The following is a 17,723-nucleotide window of genomic DNA, read 5'->3' on the forward strand; positions in this document are numbered from 1 at the left end:
TAAACTCACTGTTTATTTTTGTTTTCTTTGGATTTTCAAAACAGTGGAATTGTACTCATTTAATCTAGTTTTTAGCCAACCTGAGCCAATTTTTAACGTATAAAGTTATCCTATTTCGTCTTCCCATTATCAGAATATTAACTGTTCATGCAATACTTTCAATAGTTTTTTTAAGGTACAATAATTTTTTTTAAGTTAACAAACGCACGCTGTAAGGAACGACATCATTTACATATCTGGATACCGCTATACTAACACTAACGACCATTTAATGTTTATAGAAATTTTAAATCACAAGTGTATTAACTAAACACAACAAAGAAAGAAGATCTTACTCACAATATACATATAGTACAATTTATTAACGTCAACATAACATACCTACTTAAGTAGTAATTACATAATTAGAACTAATAAAGCGCTCGTGTTTTCAAAGGACCACCAAGATTCAAATCGAGTTCTACATCGTTATGGTCAATTGCTTGATTGGTGGAAATGCTAGGGTTCATCTTCTTCCCTATCGCCATCGGACCAGTAGTACTAAAAAGTTGACTCACTGAAGTCACCACGTGACACTTGTTGCTAGTGTTACTACTACTACTATTACTACAACTTCCAGACTTCCTCTTTTTTGCTTTAACTAATGTCGGTGGTGGTGTAGCGTTGGTAGACAATGGGAACACCGATGGTATCTCAAAGTTGGTCCTGGCTTTTGACCCTCTTAGTCTCCTTGCCGCAGCGTCATAAGCACGCGCGGCCTCCTCTGCTGTATCAAACGTCCCTAGCCAGTGCCTGCACCGTCCTATCCTGTCACGTATCTCCGCTGACCATCTCCCCCAAGGCCTCTTTCTCACCCCTCTATAACTTTTTTCCACACTTCCACCGGTACTCACCGACCGAGATTTCGTTTCTTTCCTGACATCAACAACAGAATCTGCTTGCTTATCCACCACCGTGGTTCCAAACAACACACGTTCTCCGACAACGGCAGCAATGCCTTCAAGAACAGCAGGACGGTCGTATTCCGAAAAAACCTCAGTTTGTGGAAAAGGAACATATTGAGGTGGAAGTGATGAGTTGTTACAGTAGAGGGTGTTCATGGTTTTGAAGTGGTGTGCATGGGATGTGTTGTTGAATCATTTGAGACCTACTATTTATATCCACTTTCAACCAGACCCCTTCTGCAAGACTAATGAATATAATATTAATAATAATACATGTAATTAATTATATATAATTATATAAATTGTATCTGTTGTTCTGTCAAAATTATGGAATTGATTCCTCGTTAAATTGGTTAAATAGCATATGTTTGCAACTACAGTTCCTTGTCCAGGTACAGTTATGACCTTTATTGTTTTTACTCTTTAGTATCATAAATATTAATTTAATTTTATAAAATCAGTTAAGTTAAATTAAATGGAAGGAATAAAGCTTTATACAGTTTAATCAATTTACTAAACAAGGGTTAAAAATCTACAAAATACAAATTAAGATAAACGGCATATAGTTTCGAAGAATCCGATCGGGCATCACCTTGTTTCATGCCCTTTTTAGAATCTCATAGCCGGTTGCATATCCGAATACCTGACCCGGATTTTTATCATCTCTACATGTTTCGGCCTTGGGTGCTCTAATCGCCCTAGGGATTTTTCCATCCCTACATTTTATCAGTGTCTATGTCCACGCTAGCACATATTTAAAAAAAAGTGTTTGATATTAATCCTTTATTAAAAATAATGCTACATAGAACAAAAAAGAAATTGCATCGATCATGTAGCAAGCATAAAATAAATTAGGAAAAATTACAAGTTTTGTCCTTTATCTTTATACCACTTTTCAGGCGGTGTTCTTTTTAATGAATGTTGACAGACGGTGTCCTTTACTAGGTATTTTGTTGCAAGTTTAGTCCTTTACACCCAACCCAGTTAAAAAACCCTGTTAATTGTTGGGTTTAAAGGACTAAACTTGCAACAAAATACCTAGTAAAGTACTAAACTTGCAATAAAATACCTAGTAAAGGACACCACCTGTCAACAATTAACCGGGTTTTTTAACTGAGTTGGGTGTAAAGGACTAAACTTACAACAAAATACCTAGTAAAGGACACCGCCTGTCAACATTCGTTAAAAAGGATACCGCTTGAAAAGTGGTATAAAGATAAAGTACAAAACTTGTAATTTTTCCAATATATTAAGATTATCTAACAAATAGTACACGGACATAAAGTTATAAGTTTAAGTGTTGTGATCATTTTTGAGCATAAACTTAACTAGTTAAAATCCACCCGCGCGTTGCGGCGGGGACCCAATGACTGCAAAACGTGTGTCAGCAACGGCAAGCAGATACCGAATACCGAATATCAAAACATAAATAAAATTGTCGTGAAAAGGATAGTCAATCCGTCCTAAAAGAAGCGATTTTAAATAACCTAATATATAATAATAGGACCCACACGTCCTACACGTTGGAAATTCGGTTGTTTTCAGTTTAGTTATTACAGTGCTAACACGCTAAAATATGGATGAGCTCGGTATCGGTAACGGCACCGAAAGTACCGATCCGGAAAATCATCGAAATTAGGCACCGGCACCGAAACTCGGTACAATACGGTATGGTATTTGAAGGTAAAAATCAATAAATATAGGTATGGTGCTAGACCGGTGTCGAATCGAAAGTAACGATTCTGAAAATGCCAAAAGGTGGGTACCAAATTGGTACCAAAAATGATTTGATATAGTAAATTTGGTACCGATACGATACCGGTTTGATTACAGGATTTGATATGATTTGCTCATCAATAATCTAAATATCCAAGTTAATTTTACATGCTACAATTAATTCATTACGTAAAAAAACAAAAAATAAAGCAAAATAAGTTGTTGTGTATATAAAACCTCATTCAAACGAAATACAGTTTACTTACTGTGTGTATGAAAAGTAATCTAAACTGTGCAATTACTTGCATTGCTACGTTGGTACAGGGTTTGATGAGCTCGGTACCAACCGGTACCAAAAATACCGTTACCAAAATCCCCAAAAGTGGGTATCGGTACTGAATATACCTGGTACAGTACGGCTTGATACGGTCGGTATTGGTACGACACCGGTATTTGAGGGTAAAACCCGATGAATATCGGTGCCGAACGGATACCAAAAATACACCCAGTTTGATAAATTTGATACCGGTACCGATACCCGATACTATTACTATTAATTAATTTCTCTTTTGAATATTTATTTATTTGCTACTGTTCATTACTACTGTTCATTGAGTTCCTACAAAAAATAAAGCAAAATAAGTTGTTGTGTATACAAAACCTCATTCAAACGAAATACAGTTTACTTACTGTGTGTATGAAAAGTAATCTAAACTGTGCAATTACTTGCATTGCTACGTTGGTACAGGATTTGATGAGCTCGGTACCAACCGGTACCGAAAATACCGTTACCAAAATCCCCAAAAGTGGGTATCGGTACTGAATATACCTGGTACAGTAAGGCTTGATACGGTCGGTATTGGTACGGCACCGGTATTTGAGGGTAAAACCCGATGAATATCGGTGCCGAACGGATACCAAAAATACACCCAGTTTAATAAATTTGATACCGGTACCGGTATCCGATACCATTACTATTAATTAATTTCTCTTTTGAATATTTATTTATTTACTATTGTTCATTACTACTGTTCATTGAGTTCCTTTTTTAATATATAGGTAAATAGGTAAATATATAGGTAAATTTAGTTTTGAATATACATTTTATTTAAAATACTCGAACATGTGGTGCATGAACTTGTGACTGACTGACCAACACCTTGCTTATTTACTTTTTTACGAAAATATATATGATTATATGTAGATCCATTTTGGGTGTTTTCTAAATTTTGCATATAAATAAACATGCTTATACAGTAAGATGGAGGTGACGCAATTACTTGGGTAGGTGAAGATGGAGCATGGTGGTTTGAACCGGTGGTTAATAATGGGGAATTGAAATGAAGGGGTTGTTTGATTTACGAGGTTCAGGAGGGGTCATAGTTACTGCCAGGGCCATGGTACGAACGTATGGGCAGGGCATGAGAAGGTCTTGTAAAATTAAGGCCCTCTTGTTTAACAGTGCTTAAAATTGTTTGATTTGATTATTTTCACTTTGTCAAATGACGTCACATCTCATTTTCTATCTTTTGATCCTTTTATTTTTATTCCAGTTAACAATCTCATAATTCTTGTGTATATCAAGTTTAGATTTCTTGTATTTCGATACTAAGCCTTCAATGGTAGGGCTGTTCACAAGCGGATCTTTGCTCATGGTTGGCTCGGTTTGTCGGCTCATTTAAAATCAAGCTTCAAATCAAACGAACATGTTCCGAGCAGTAAGGGCGTGTTTGGCTAAGTTTTTTGAAACAACTTATTGACTTATTGGCTTTTTAAAAAGTCATAAGCTCCAAAATGATGTTTGGCAATGAAGGTGTATGTGAAGGGAAAAAAAACCAATAAGTCAATAAGTCACTCCATACTGACTTTTCTAAAAAGCTAATAAGTCAATAAGTTGTTTCAAAAAGCTTAGCCAAACATGCCCTAAATATTCTGAGTGTGCGTTGAGCGAAGTTTGAGCGATTTAAACAACCGTGTCGCCCGATTTAAATTTGCTGAGAGAGATAGTGACAATGTTAGGTCTCAAGTTGTTATGTCCAGTGGCGGACCCAGGAATTTTTCAATGGGGGTGCGGAACATTTTTAAAAATTTTAGGCCCCTATGTATATAAGTAAAAAAATCGGTTCGTATCGGGTCGGGTCAGGTCATGTAAAACAAACGAACATCAAACTAAATTTATATAATCATCAAAAACATGTCAAACCTTGTTACAAACATAATTAAAACGTCGACGTCCTACGGGTTTTCATTTTTTGAAATCTATCCAAAATACCATCTAAAACTAATTTCTTAAGCAATTCTTTCTCTATATAACATAAGTTCATCGCTCCATAACATAATGTTTCAATTTTAATTTTAATTTTCAACTATTCAAGCCCTAGAAATTATGGCGTAAGTTGTAATCACCCTAAAAATATATAAACATCATAATCACCCTAAAAATCATCTAAACAACCATAAACAACGTCAAAACACACAAAATTCAAACCTATTTAACAACTTTATTACCCTTTTTTCTTCTATAATATCAACCAAAATCATCAAAATAACAAAGAAACTTACCCGTGTTCGGATTCCGGTTAGATTTGGTGTCAAACGACGGTGGTATGGTGGCTGATTACGGTGGTCACCGTCTGCTGGACTGTTGTCGCTGGGTGATGTTGTTCGTTGGCAGTGCAGGGACGCAAGAGAGAGAGCGGGAGAGAATTTCTAAAGGTTTTGGGCTTTAATTATTTTATTATAGTTTGAAATATTGTTGGGTTTGGTTAATGGGTTAAGACTTAGTGAGCTAGCTAGTTAGGAATTATAAGTGGGTAAATGTATGGGTATTTGGGTTTAGTTAGTTAGGTATTAAAAGTTATATAATTTAGGTAGTATTTTTTTTTTTTTTTAAATAAGAGTTTACTAAAAAAATTTAAAATATAAATTGATAACACTTTTTACCTAAGGGGTGCGGATGAAAAATTTCAAGGGTGCGGTCGAAAAATTCCAAGGAGTGCGGACGAAAAATTCCAAGGGGTGCTGACGGGATATTTGACGAAACTTAGCACTAATTTTTTTTTCCCCGGGGGTGCGCCCGCCCACCTTGGGTTGGGCTTGGGTCCGCCCTTGGTTATGTCTTTAGAAACAAGCATATATAATGACATAATATTTTTCTTATGAATAACAATGTTGTGGCCGACGAGGCCTTGATCATATTGCACGAATAATAACGTTGAGAGCAGAAAACGATCGACTTAGGGTAACGACATGAAACATTGAGACGATTAGTAGACATACATCATTCCTAAGCTTATATAGAAAGGTTTAATCATTTATTTATTTTAAATAACTACATCATTCCTAAATATATATAAACATACATTTTCTTACCCTTCTCATATTATTTTTATAAAAGAGTTGTAAGCGGGGATGGTTGAGTTCTAGTTACAAAATTTCAAAGAGCAATATTTGTGTGTAATAAATTTGATCTCTTGTTGCTATGAACAGGCTCACTTGTTGGTAGGGTTAACCCCCAAACCCAAACCCAAACCCAGACCCAATTAGGGGAAAAGGCTGCAGGTGTAGTGGTGCACAAAAAACCCGAACCCGGAACCGAAAAAAAACCCGGAACCAGGTATTATAAAACCCGGGCTTTTTATACCCGAACCCGAACCCGACCCGTAGGGTAGGGACCGGGTATGCATATTTGATCTAAAACCCGAACCCGGAACCGGTTTTTTTATACCCGGTTTATACCCGAAACCCGGTTTTATAAATACCCGAACCCGAACCCGGAACCGGGTTTTATAAATACCCGGAACCGGTTTTAAAAAAACCCGATTTTGATGTAATCTTGTTTAATTATGTATGCATTAAGACTTCTAGTTCTTATGATTTAACAAAATTATGTATGTACTTTGATGTAATCTTGTTTAATTATTAGGTTTCTAATAATATTTGCCACCGCTACTTAATTATTTAGTATATTTCATTACAAGTGGAAACAAATATGCCAATATATGTTGGCCCTTCTATTTTCTTTGTTTGTTTAATATCATTATTAGTTTTTGTATTTAATAAATTGTGCCTCTGTTTATAAAGTTCAAGAATAACCACATGAAAAACTATAAATTGTGCCTCTATTTATAAATTGTGCCTCTGTTTATCAATAGATTTGATGTCTATGTGTGAGAGTTATGTTTGATACATTTTATAAGCATAGTTCCGGTCGGGTTTTTTTAATACCCGTGCGGGTTTTTTCCCAACCCGATGCATACCCGAACCCTACCCGATTAATACCCGAACCGGACCTGAACCCGGAAATAGGGTATTATAATACCCGGGTTTTATAAAACCCGACCTGAACCCTACCCGAACCCGGGTATATAGGGTATACATTTTTGGTAGAAAACCCGGACCCGGACCCAACCCAGTTTTTTAAAAAACCCGATTTTGTAAAACCCGATCCTACCCGAACCCGATCCTACCCGAAACCTGGTTTTTAAAAAAACCCGATTTGTGCACCACTATGCAGGTGAAAACAAACCAAAAAAGGCCATAAGTAAACAAGAGAAACAAAGTATGCCGTTATCACACCTTTTTACATCATTCTCACACCCATATACCTTTTCATTTTAACAAAAGATTATGTAATTGACTTGTATAAGTTTAAGTAAACCGCGAAAATCATTCATGAGCTTTGGCCAATTTTGTCAGATTCATCCATTTTTTTTTCCTTAGCTGAACCACTTAGGTTTCTAAATCGTTGCCAAATCGATCCAAATATTTAACACTATTAAAATTCAATGTTAAATAAGGGTTATTCTTGTCATTCTCTTTATTTAATTTAATATTTCTATTTTATGATTATTTACTATTATTATTTTATTTGCGCATTATTTTATAAAAAATAATAATATTAAACATATATAACTTTATAAAATTAATATATTGATAAACAATCCTAAACTATTATTATGATAGTGGGATAAATAAAATTAAAAATCAGTATTATTATATTTACATTTACATTCATTGTATATTATTAACAGTAGTAGTAACAAAAACAATAGTAAATTATTAAGAGGTTTTTAACTTCTTTTTTTAATATACTAGGGGGAATACCCGTGCGATGCACGACATGCATAATAGTTATTGTTTTTTCCTGGAACGACGACTGATATAGATAGTGCGTGACACGGTACGAAAGTGCGAATATAGTATAGATTTTTAAAACAAAAACCGGGTTTTTTTAAAGTTAGCCGTTTGGCCATGGTTATTTTGATCAAAGTCCTCATTCGGCGCTTTGTGGTAGCACCACCAGTCAAAAAAGGCCCAAAACACCCGAGGGTACAGTGTTCCCCCACGTTTTTAAGACGCTTTGAGAGAGGTTTGCGCCCCACCACATGTGGTCTCACAAAACTTCAAATCTATGGACGTGTGGTTTCTCAATCCTCTTCAAAAGACGTCACAGTTTTCAAATTTTTTTATTTTTTCTTTTTCATTGTGTTTTAAATGGTGTAAAATAGATGTTATATATATATATATATATATATATATATATATATATATATATATACATATTATACTACATACACATACACATATAAATTTAGTTTTAACATCTAAAAGTCAAATTGCAGGTTTTGTTCCCTTTTATAGATCAGAAAGCAGTTTATAAACCAACAAAATTAACAAATCCTAACAGTTCTTCAAGTGTTTAGTTATATAATCTATATATTTATTTACTAAAATTTATTACAATTAACCCAATACTTAATAAATAGGGTATGCAGGACTTAAAAAGTGTTATCTGGACACGTATGTCACTCCAGCTTGCCAATCTTGTGTACCGACTCCAGGGTAACATTTTCAGATGCCTGCAACACATCTGGTTATAAAAGTAAAAAATAAACAAAAATGATGTTTTAGATTTTTACCCTGGTCTCAAACTTAATGTAGTTGTTTAGTCCATTTAATTAAATTTTATTTTTAGTTGACGCATAGGTACAATGTAGTCCTCTATTTGTGACAATTGTCATTGTGCTTATAGTCATGTGATGTTGTTTTAATACCCGTTAACCAACTCGTTTCGCCTCTATTTCTCAGTTATTTAAAGAAGCAACATATACATCAGAAGTAAATTTCTAAAGATAATGGTGAACCGTCAATGGTACAATAAACTTACCTCAAGACTACTATTTGCTAAACTGGTAGTGTATCTCAGAGTCCAGAAATCCCGTGCTAGAGCTATTTCAATTAATATATGGAGAAAAGGAAGAGCCGCATTGATTAAACATGGTCATAAAGGCTCGTACTATTTCATTAAAGTTAATTGTAATATTAAGTATTAGTTATCTAATAACCAATCAATCCTTTAAGGTGAATTGTTATGAAAAGTCTATAAACCCTAACTTAAACATTAATATATGGAGAAAAGGAAGAGGCTCATTGATTAAACATGGTCATAAAGGCTGGTACTATTTCATTAAAGTTAATTGTAATGCATTTAAAGCAACCATAAATTTTGATTTTAAATATAAGATATAACTAAACTTAGAAATTGTTTACTGAAAGTTGAAGTTGAAATAAATCATATTCAGATAATTATTTTTTATATGCAAATTCAAACAGACCTATCAAAATATGTAGGAAAACTCCATGCAAGTCTAACTCCGTCACGCTTAAATTCATGTAACCTGAATGCGGTTCATTACTTATTTAACCCATTTATTTAAATAGGCAGGCGAGTAGTAATCGGGTTGGTGGGTTGTAAAACTGTGTTAATTTTACCAGCATGGTGGAAGTCAATATTCTACCAGTATCATTACATCCAAATTTTTAAAAGTAAACAAATGGTTTGATAATATGAAAACTATTTCAAATGAATATTAGTAATGTATAAATTTAAACGAACATTCAAATGAAAATAAAGAATGGTTACAAACGAACGCAAATAAGAGAGAGGACAGACATAAACGAAAGTCAATCATCGAACATAAATGAACAAAAATAAACGAACATAACATTGAACCTCCAATTCGTTTACGGGTTGCACCTACTTCTGTTTAAAGCAAGATGTATAGACTATGCAACGTACCTTAACCACGCGTGTGTGTGTGTATGTAAATATATGTTTTTAACTTGATCCGCATAAATAGTTTTGAGCCAATAGAAAGCGAACCGGGGACTAAATAAAAAATGGAACCCAACTAAAAGCGAAAACCAAGGAAACTGAAACCAAACCTAAACGAACCAAAAAACAAACCAGACCGAAATGAACCTATACAAACTGAATAATTTTACCGAAACAAATAAGCTGAGACAAATAATGTTGCTGAAATGAAAACCGAACCTGAACCAAAAACAAATAAAGCGAATCTAACCGGAAAGGAAACTAAATTTACACAAAACTAAAAAAAACTGAAAACGGAACAAAAAACGTAAAAGATCTTACCGAAACGAACTCAAAAAACTTAGATCGAAACAAAACAATTCTTGGGAAAAATCAAAACCAAAACGATGCAACTAATGAGATGTCGTACGGAGGCGAAACTAATGAGATGTCGTACGGAGGCGAAACCGAAACCTCTGGCGGAGGATTTAAAGCTTTTCCGGCGAACCTACGATGACTCGCCTTCTCTTTCTTCTGGTTAGGTTTACGGCCGCGACAGTTAACCTGTTCACTACTGGTAAAGTTTTCTTCAATAGCTTCAATTACTTGATGAATTAGCTCTCGGTTAACAGACGTGTCCCACCGGAACCAGTAGTTCGTGTAATAATCGAAGCAATCGCAGTCGAATACCGGAGATTTGTGTGCGGCCGGAGCTTTCTTCTTATTGTTATTATCAGATGAGCTAGGGTTTGTGGAATTATTTTTGTGGAATTATTTTTGACACAAATGATTAAAGTAATGTAACTTGTGATTATTAAACTTGAATTGTTTTTTACCCAAATGATTAAAGTAATGTAACTTGTGATTATTAAGTAAATTAAATGAAATTAATAGGATTCTTATAGGCTGGTGCATTTAAAAGGAATTTTTACATATATCCCCTTATTAAAAGCCCTTATTACATATTTGTCCAATCTTTAAAATCAATTACATATTTCCCCCTTTCTTTATGAAATTACCCTTTTACCCTTTTTCTTAATTTCTTATCTCTTAACTTTAAAATCAATCTAGTCAATACTCTATATGTTGTGATAAAATCTTTAAAATATTTCTTTGAAAAAAAAAGCTCATACCCATTTTATAAAACAAGTGACCTTTTTACATATCTAGTTACTGGTTAAGTTTAAGTTTACATATTTTTTACAACCGACCCATTATACATTTAAATTTTAGTTAACTACACTAACGATTTACGTTAAAATATTGATTATCTAAAATATCTTATATAAAAAAACATATTGTTATACAATATACGTTTGTTTTTTTCAAGTCGTAATCAATTTTTCTTTAGCCTAAATCTTAGTTCGATCATCAACATTTTAATTGTTTTGAAGCAGGAGCTAAATTTCCATTTTTTTTTTGTGTAATGCTATTTCAGAAATCTAATTGTCATGTTTTAAGCATTCAAAATAATATTGAAAAAATTGTTTTACAGCAAAAGTAAATTTTTAAACCATGGTCGCATGACTGTTTTCTTTAAAAAAATAATGCTTAAGAGCTATGACGTATTATATATAAGCAAAACTTTCAATTTTCACATAACAGAGGCAGAAGCTTATAAAAAAATAGACAGGGCTTATAAAAAAATGAATTCATATCATTAGGTTAATATCTTATTTGTAAACAATTATATTACACATTAAATCATAAAATATATAAGTAATGGTATTAGAAAGGGGAAAAATGTAATAATCATTTAATAAGTTCATTAAGGGTAAAATAGTAATTCAATAGGAGTGATTTTAATAAAATGGGTAAATATGTAATATGTATGGTTTAAAAGGGGAAAATATGTAATTGATTTTATGGGTTGGGTATATATGTAATAAATGATCTTAGGAGGGAGATATATGTAAATGACCTCATTTAATACAACCATAAATTTTGGTTTTAAAATAGAACATATAACTAAACTTTAGAATATATATAGATAATTACTGGTTTTTGTCGTTTGTATTATTATTTACAGATAGCTATATAAGTTTATATACTTTTTGTTTTTTAACTTTTATTTTTCCGACCTCTATTTATATATTAATTTTTTTATGTTAAACAGGTCACGTACATATCAATTTGCGAATACATTTTCAGGTTCGTGTCATCTGGTCCGGTCAAGTCTCAAACATGGCCCCTGGCTTTATCCGTAAACCATGACGCCTTAAATATATGTTTCGGATCACGTCTTTGTTTTGTTTCCTACTTGGGCCATAGCCCACTCAAAGTTATTGGCAAATAGTTTATGATTTATTAATTTAGCTATCCAGAAGAAATTTGATATTTGAACAACGTGGCCCATTTTAAACGAATAAATTCATATCCTATTTGATGTTACATTATATAACTTTAAATTTAAATACATTTGGAGTTGCCAATACTTCACATGTTTATTTAACTGTCAAATGTTATGATGTCGGTTTTCAAGGTGAAAAAACGTGGCGTTACGTGTCATGTATAGAACCACTTTCTATCTCTGTATATAGTATTTAGTATTGTACAATATCTCTTAATGTACGATGCGTACGCGATTAGTGTATAACATACGGATTGAGTGATATAACATGTGGATTTTGTACAGTTTGGTTGTCCGAGTTTGTGAGTCCGAGTTTATAAAACCATGCTATTTTGTGATATAACATGCGAGCAACCATTTTGTAAGTCCCATGCGAGTTATGAACATGTGTGGGTTTGTGAAGTCATGCGATTTTGAGATATAACATGCGAACAACCAATTTGTGAGTCCCATGCGAGTTTATGAACATGTCCGGGTTTGTGAAGTCTTTTGAGGTTTATAACGTGCGGATACGGTAAGGCCAATTGTACGTTAAGTGACCCCTATATATATATTATGTTTATGCTTCCCCTTCGTCTATAGCCTTTTGGTCCGATTGCTACGTCATGACATTATGGCAAAGTGGTCCTTTTTATGGTTTTGGACTTTGATTATTTCACTTGAAATGTCCTGAATATCATTTTCCGTGTTATTCAAACAAATGTTTGTGAAAAATTAATATAATCATTGATCAAATTACCCTGTGATCGGTTGAATAGAGATCGAATTTTGAAATAGTGTATAAACCCAATTCAAACGAAAATAATAAAAAGAAATCAACTTCAATATGTAAACTTTGTCCTTTTTTAAATGAAAGTGTCGAGATCATTTATTCTCATTTTTTTGCCAGCCAAAGAATCAATTTATTCAACAACAAAAACTCCTCATTTAGGGGTGGGGTGGTCATCACTCATCACTCATATAAACCCAATCAAGTTCCGCCATGTCATCAACCATTTTCCCATCACTCACAACCTTTTTTATTGGCCATGGTCATCACTCACAACACCTCACAATAAACCCTCACACCCTCTCACATCCAATTATCACCAAAAACCATAACGCGTGAAGTTTTTCACAGAAACCATTTTATCACCCGTGAATTTTGTTGGTGGCGGTGGTATATTTCTTTGTTCCACGCGTGGAAAATCTCCATCACGGAGAAAACATTCACCGCCCCCACTCCCCTTAGCAAAGCTGCTAAAGAGGACACATACACCACAGACTAAGGGGCTGTTTGGCTAAGCTTTTCAAAATGACTTATTTGCTTATTTGCCTTTTGAAAAGCAAATAAGCAAATAAGTCATTTTGAAAAGCTCCATTTTAAAGCTTTTCAAAACAGCTTATTGACTTATTTGCTTGTCAGAAAAGCAAATAAGCAAATAAGTCATTTTGAAAAGCTTAGCCAAACAGCCCCTAAAGTGACCCAAACAAAACAGAAACAAACTAGATAACTTCCAGGTCTGCATCTCTACTCCAATTTTCCAGGCTTAGGTTACTAATTCTCTCCCATAGTCAAACTAACCAGCCTCACTGAGAAATCCGCGTTGCCCTTCCAGTTTTCCACATCCATTTATGATCCGTCTCATCCTTCATCGCCTGCTACCCCAACACGAGCAGAAGGTTTCCCCAATCCAAAAACTTCTTGCGCCGACTGCAGCGGACTCTTCCAGCCCACCTCCCATCTCACCCCGTGTCCAAGTTTGAATAATTTATTCTCATAATTAAATGGACATATAATAAAAAGTTACTAATTTGTGTTAGGTGTTCAAACGTAATAATCAATAATGTGATTGGACTTTGAGTCAACTTTAGTGTCACCCTCTCATGTCTCACCCAATAAAGTAAAATAATCAATAATTGGCTTTTTTTTTATCAACATTGTGCGTGACTTCGTTAATAAAAACACATCAATATATAAAATTTGTGGTAATGTTACAGTAAAGCGAAACAAAAACTTCGAGGCACTTGGCGCTCCATGAAACAAAATTTGGTTACGCCGTAAAATAGTTTCTAATCAACAGAAAATAGTTAATTTTCTTTTACGTCTTAAAATTGGTATTAGCTAATCAACGTCGAGTTACAAAAGTTTTGTTTAGGACGGAACTTGTTGGCCGTTTACCTGACATTTTATTGTAAATTTTCTGATTCTTTTATGAAAAACAAAGGCAGGGTTAATGGATTATCATTATAAAAAAAATCTTTGATATTTTCCTATAACTCCATAAGCATACGTTCAGACGTCTAAAATATGGGCCACTCTTTCAGACTTTAATTAGAGTTCCGTGAGCTTTCGTTTTCGATGGTACTAAGTGTTGCTCATTTTCAATAGCCATAACTGTCTGATATGAATACATATGATATGATATATTAAAATTATTTGTATCACAAAAAAAAAAAGTTGTATTAAACTAAGAGTATACTTGTAACTTGTTTCATTTATCATATAATATGCTTGCTGTTAAAAAAAAATGTTGCATATCTTGAAGAGCATAAAGGAGTTTCCGACATGAAATTATTGAAGTTCGAAAAGGAACCATTATAATGGATAACAACACTAAACTATAAACCAAACATACTAAAAGTAAAACCCTCATAAAGTTGTATACTTTCTGGATACACACATCACACATAAAAGTACATTTATAAATAAATAAATAAATAAACCAGTATCACCGACGGTCAATTACCAATGGACCGCTGATGATACTAATTTGTTTAGTAGTACTATAAACTCACTCGGCGCCCCCGGTAGATCCAGGAATTTCCGGGAGCTGATGGAACACCCGAGCGCAGCTATACACGGAGCATAAAGCTTGTACCGTCGTCAAGAACAACATAAACATAGCAGCCAACAACGTTAAAATCTTCCATGATGCAAAGACATATGTCTTCATGAACTTGGAGAGTTTCACCCTCCATGTTTTATTATACCTCTTGTTCACATCTTCAATCACTTTATCCATGTGTACCACTTTAGTCAATTTCACACATTTACTCATTCCATTCCATAAGTCCGCAACCTCTTTATCACTCTTCAACTGATTCAAAACTATGCCTCTTTCGCGCAAATACTTTGCGTCTTCTTCGGTATCAATAATCCCGTTCATCAACTCAGTGTAACGCGCCATCACTAATGGTCCTGCCGCAACGCACGCTTCATACGCCACCAAGTTTCTCAAATAAACCTCGGTGTTCACATCCAACTTGACCACCGGGAGGTAAAGCGTAGACGTTTCGACAACAAACTTAATGTCGGATATTCCACCATTAACCGGTGAGAAAAGAATCCCCGCATTCGCCATTTCCATAACCGACGGGATCGTGATTTCTTCTATCGTCGGGGTCTTCTCCTCCCCGTTTTCGTCCTTTGTTTCCTCCGCTCCTTCACCGCGTAAGTTTTCAAGCATCTCCTCTATTGGCCCTTTCAAGAGTTTGATTATTGGAAGTTTAGATATGATCTTCCACGGAATTTTCACCATGACCCTGACCGGTTTCCCGAATATTACCTTCCTGATGATCCATACTATACCCGCGATTGTTTTCGATAACATTGTCCCGACAGAGTTCATACACCGTTGAAGTTTGCTGCTGGGATGACCAGACTCCTTTTCGTGACCACCTTCACGCTCGATCTCAATTCTAGAGTCATGATTATGGTTTTCTTTAAGGTTTGGCACGGTCATGTGGTAGAAAAAGTCGAGAATATGATCGCAGTCGTTGATATTAACATCAGCGAGCTCTTGTTCTTGAAACGGAGAGAGCTCGCGGTACAACCCTGTGAGCATTGTCTTCAGCGTCTCTCCGGCCGAGTGATTCTCGACCTCTTTGTTCTGATGCTCCAGCATCGTTTTGAGTAAGAAGAGAGGTATCTGATTTTCAAGCATCACCAAGTCACGAAGAATCACCATGTGGGATAGTTTCTTCCCAGTAACATCCACTAGATGAGACATAGCAGATGTTACTAATTCGTTAGCTGTTGTTCTACCTTGTTCTTTCATGGAATACACCACAAGAAACTCGAGTAAAAACGCCATGTCAACCGCCATCATCCAGATGAGCGCGTCACCAGACATGTCAATAAACTTATGGTAACATGCGCGAATCCGAGCCTCGTCCTTTTTCTTCATAACCTCAACGATACGTTCGAAGCTTACGTTCATGTATTTTTGAGTTCTTCTTGCAGCCGCGAGTTTGTACCTTTGCATGTCGTATACTTCGGGTCGCCAGTGGTGGAACGGGCCTAACGCGACTTGTTGTGGAATGTATGATTCGGGATTAGTAGCGAGGAGTACGTTAGGGACGGAGAATATAGAAACGGGGACTTTGTTGATCTCTTCATCGTCGTGTTCGACGATGGATTTACGCATGTTTAGGATCCATTGATCCTCGGTGATGTTTGGTTTAGTGAACGAGGAGGTGTTCATGGTGATGGTGTTGGTTGTTGATGATAAGAATGGTGTGGCCACATATATATACACTAGTAGAGTGATTGGTTTGAGATTTTAACACAACGTGATGCGCGTGTTGGAAATTTTTGGAAATAGTAGACTACTTTTCCTTTGATTTAATAGTTTAAATTATGTTACCACTTACCATTATAAAACAAAATAAAATATAAGACTAGAAGGTATGGTTTGGGGATGAGCCTCTACGTAGGCATCACGTAGGCGGCTAGTAGGGGATGAGCCAATTTGAAGGATGGAGGGGGATGGAGGATGGGGCCTCACCACATATTTTTTTATTGTTTATTTCATTTTATTTGTTTAACTTTTATTTGTTTAAGTTTTATTGTTTATTTTTTATTTGTTTAACTTTATAAAAACTATTCAACATTTAAATAAAAATACGACATAAAGGAAGATAATAAAATCCATTACATAACATAAATAAAAATTACATAACCTAAAAAAAAAAGTTACGCTACCTAAAATTTGTAAAAAAAGACTAGATTTAAAAATTTAAAACAAATACACTACTCGTCTTCGTCTCCGTCACCGTCCACCATGTTAACGTTGTTCCAAATATGTTCTACCAAATCTTGTTGAAGGTTTGCATGCGTGAAGTCGTTTGTTAGCGAGAACGAGTTTAAATCCTGTTGTGGGGGATCAACCGGGACAGTGTTCCCGTAAGATGCATTCTCATCATACTTACAAATCGCCCGACCTTCGTCTTCAATAATCATGTTATGGAGCAAAATGCAAGCATACATACAAAGACGCAACCTTTTTGGTGTGAACGCACGTGCCGGTTGTGCAACGATGGCCCATTTTTTTCGTCCTCGGGATATGGAATAGTCTTTACAATTGTAGACCAAGACGGATATATCCCGTCAGCAAGATAATACCCACGTCTATACTCAACCCCAGAAACTGTAAAACGTGTGTCCGGACCGGTTCCATTAACGACATCGGTAAAGATCGCTGATTGGTATAACACGTTGAGGTCGTTGAGTGAACCAGGGAGACCAAAGAAAGAATGTCATATCCACAAATCTTGTGATGCCACGGCTTCAAGTATCACGGTTGGATAGCCGTGATCACCTCGCGTATATTGGCCGCGCCACGCAGTCGGGCAA

General features: G+C 35.1%; 2 protein-coding genes across 2 annotated transcripts; both read right to left on the reverse strand.

Annotated features, from left to right (window-relative positions):
- Positions 1-410: 410 nt before the first annotated feature.
- LOC110876938 (ethylene-responsive transcription factor ERF084) lies at positions 411-1,100 on the reverse strand. The gene has a single exon (XM_022125096.1). It carries the CDS (start codon positions 1,098-1,100, stop codon positions 411-413), a length of 690 nt encoding a protein of 229 aa, XP_021980788.1.
- A 13,524-nt stretch (positions 1,101-14,624) lies between these two features.
- LOC110880057 (putative UPF0481 protein At3g02645) lies at positions 14,625-16,608 on the reverse strand. The gene has a single exon (XM_022128613.2). The coding sequence runs from the start codon at positions 16,570-16,572 to the stop codon at positions 14,881-14,883; it is 1,692 nt and encodes a 563-aa protein (XP_021984305.1). The 5' UTR covers positions 16,573-16,608; the 3' UTR covers positions 14,625-14,880.
- Between the last annotated feature and the right edge of the window lie 1,115 nt (positions 16,609-17,723).

This window comes from Helianthus annuus, chromosome 9 (assembly GCF_002127325.2).
Source record: "Helianthus annuus cultivar XRQ/B chromosome 9, HanXRQr2.0-SUNRISE, whole genome shotgun sequence".
Lineage (NCBI taxonomy): Eukaryota > Viridiplantae > Streptophyta > Magnoliopsida > Asterales > Asteraceae > Helianthus > Helianthus annuus.

Coding starts and splice junctions, on each gene's coding strand:
- LOC110880057 (XM_022128613.2), bottom strand. CDS start 16,572: ATGAACACCTCCTCGTTCACTAAACCAAACATCACCGAGGATCAATGG.
- LOC110876938 (XM_022125096.1), bottom strand. CDS start 1,100: ATGAACACCCTCTACTGTAACAACTCATCACTTCCACCTCAATATGTT.